Source organism: Zalophus californianus, chromosome 9 (genome assembly GCF_009762305.2).
Source record: "Zalophus californianus isolate mZalCal1 chromosome 9, mZalCal1.pri.v2, whole genome shotgun sequence".
Classification (NCBI taxonomy): Eukaryota; Metazoa; Chordata; class Mammalia; order Carnivora; family Otariidae; genus Zalophus; species Zalophus californianus.
This window is the reverse complement of record NC_045603.1, coordinates 38750989-38752906: the sequence shown is the minus strand read 5'-3', so window position 1 is coordinate 38752906 and position 1918 is coordinate 38750989. Positions and strand designations below refer to the sequence as shown.

At 44.5% G+C, this 1918-nt stretch overlaps 1 protein-coding gene across 1 annotated transcript; it reads right to left on the bottom strand.

Annotated features, from left to right (window-relative positions):
- Positions 1 to 241: 241 nt before the first annotated feature.
- Positions 242 to 664, bottom strand: LOC113922808 (60S ribosomal protein L27a-like). Its single transcript, XM_035721877.1, has one exon. It carries the CDS (start codon positions 635 to 637, stop codon positions 242 to 244), a length of 396 nt encoding a protein of 131 aa, XP_035577770.1. The 5' UTR covers positions 638 to 664.
- Between the last annotated feature and the right edge of the window lie 1254 nt (positions 665 to 1918).

Below are 1918 nucleotides of genomic sequence, written 5' to 3'. Positions count from 1 at the left end.
GGAAATTTCATGCTGTTTTCCATAGTGGTTGTACCATTTATATTCCCACCAACAGTGCACAAAAGTCCCCTTTTCTCTACATCCTTACTAATACTTCCTTTTCTTTCTTTCCTTTTTTTTTTTTAATAGCCATTTTAACACGTGTGAGGTGGTATCTCATTGTGGTTTTTTTTTTTTTGAAAAGCACTTGTAAGCATTTAATGAACGCCTCCCCCCCCCCCACCAACGTGGCTTCAAGCTACTAGAACGCAGGCGCCCCTACACCCTTAATCTTCTCCTCTGCTCTTCTACTGAAGAATTTGGCCTTCACGATGACAGGCTGTTTTGGGAGTTTTCCCTTTCCCAAAACTTTGTAGTAGCCCAATCGCACCACATCAATGATAGGAGCAGCTCCAGTCTTGTTTTTGGCGGCATTTACCCGTGTCTGCTCACTGACCAAGGTCCACAGTTTATCAAGGTTGACAGTTGGGCAGAAACTCTGGTTCCTCTTTAAGTGGTAATGTCTCATACCAACTTTTCCAAAGTAACCTGGGTGATATTTGTCGAAGTTGATCCTGTGGTGATGCATGCCACCAGCATGACCCCGGCCTCCTGGGTGCTTCCGGTGCTTGCCGATGTGGCCGTGGCCGTGGCTCATGTCGCCCCCAAGTTTCTGGGTCCTCAGTCTGGATAGCTGTATGGAAAAAGGTGCTTGGTGATAAGGTGAAAGGGAGGTGGGACAGAGAGTGAATTTGACCGTCTACGAAGGGTCTGTAGGCTCGGGGGGGGGGGTCAAGGATCTGCTTCAGGTCACATTCAGCAAAGGTGATGTTACAGACTGGCCCAGGGCCATGCGGCCTCAGCAGGGTGGCGCCTGAGCGCGCGGGCTCGCGTGTCTCGGAGATCGGAACCCCGGGCAGAACACGTGGCTCCAGACTACGGGGCCCATGCTGGCCACCCTGCCCTGAGGCTCGCCATGAGTGGCCTGGAAAACTGGGCCAAGATTGGGGAAAGGTGGGTTGGGGTGCAACATGAGTAGGGTTCGCGGCCTGCACAACCAACGAATTGGACGCACAAAAAGCCTCATTTTGATTTTGATTTGCATGTCCTTGATGATTAGTGATGTTGAGCATCTTCTCATGCATCTGTTGGCCATCTGTATGTCTTCTGTAGTAAAATGTCTATTCAGCTGGCTCAGTCGGTAGAGCATGCAACTCTTGACCTCAGGGTCCTGAGTCCAAGCCCCACACTGGGTGTAGAGCTTGTGAAAGAAAGGAAAGAAAGGAAAGAAAGAACAAAAGAAAGAAAGAAAAGTCTATTCAGATCCTCTGCTCATTTTTTTTTTTAAAGTAGTCTCCACACCCAACACAGAGAGTGAACTCACAGCCCTGAGATCAAGACCTGAGCTGAGATCAAGAGTCAGATGCTTAACTAATTGAGCCACCCAGATGCCCCAACTCTGCTCATTTTTTAATTGGAGTTTGGGGATTTTTTTGGTATTGAGTTATGTATTAGTGTTTATATATTTTGCATATTAGCCCCTTATTGGATATATGATTTGCAAATATTTTCTCCTATTCAGTACATTGCCTTTTAATTTTGTTGATGGTTTCCTTTGTTGTGCAGAAACCTTTTAGCTTGATATAATCCTATTACTTTGTTTTGGCTTTTGTTGCCTTTGTTTTTGGAGTCAGATCCAAAAAATCATTGCTGAGATTGATGCAAAGGAGCTTATTGACTATGTTTTCTTCTAGGAGTTTTACAGTTTCAGGATTTCATTCAACTCTTTAATACATTTTTAAAAACTCTAATACATTTTGAGTTAATTTTTGTATATGGTGTAAGATAGTGGTCCAATTTCATTCTTTTGCATGTGGCTGTTCAGTTTTCCCTCATAATTTATTGAAGAGACTGTTCTGTATTGTATATTCTTGCCTTC

Excerpts from the sequence above, each read along its gene's own strand:
- LOC113922808 (XM_035721877.1), bottom strand. The coding sequence starts at position 637 with ATGAGCCACGGCCACGGCCACATCGGCAAGCACCGGAAGCACCCAGGA.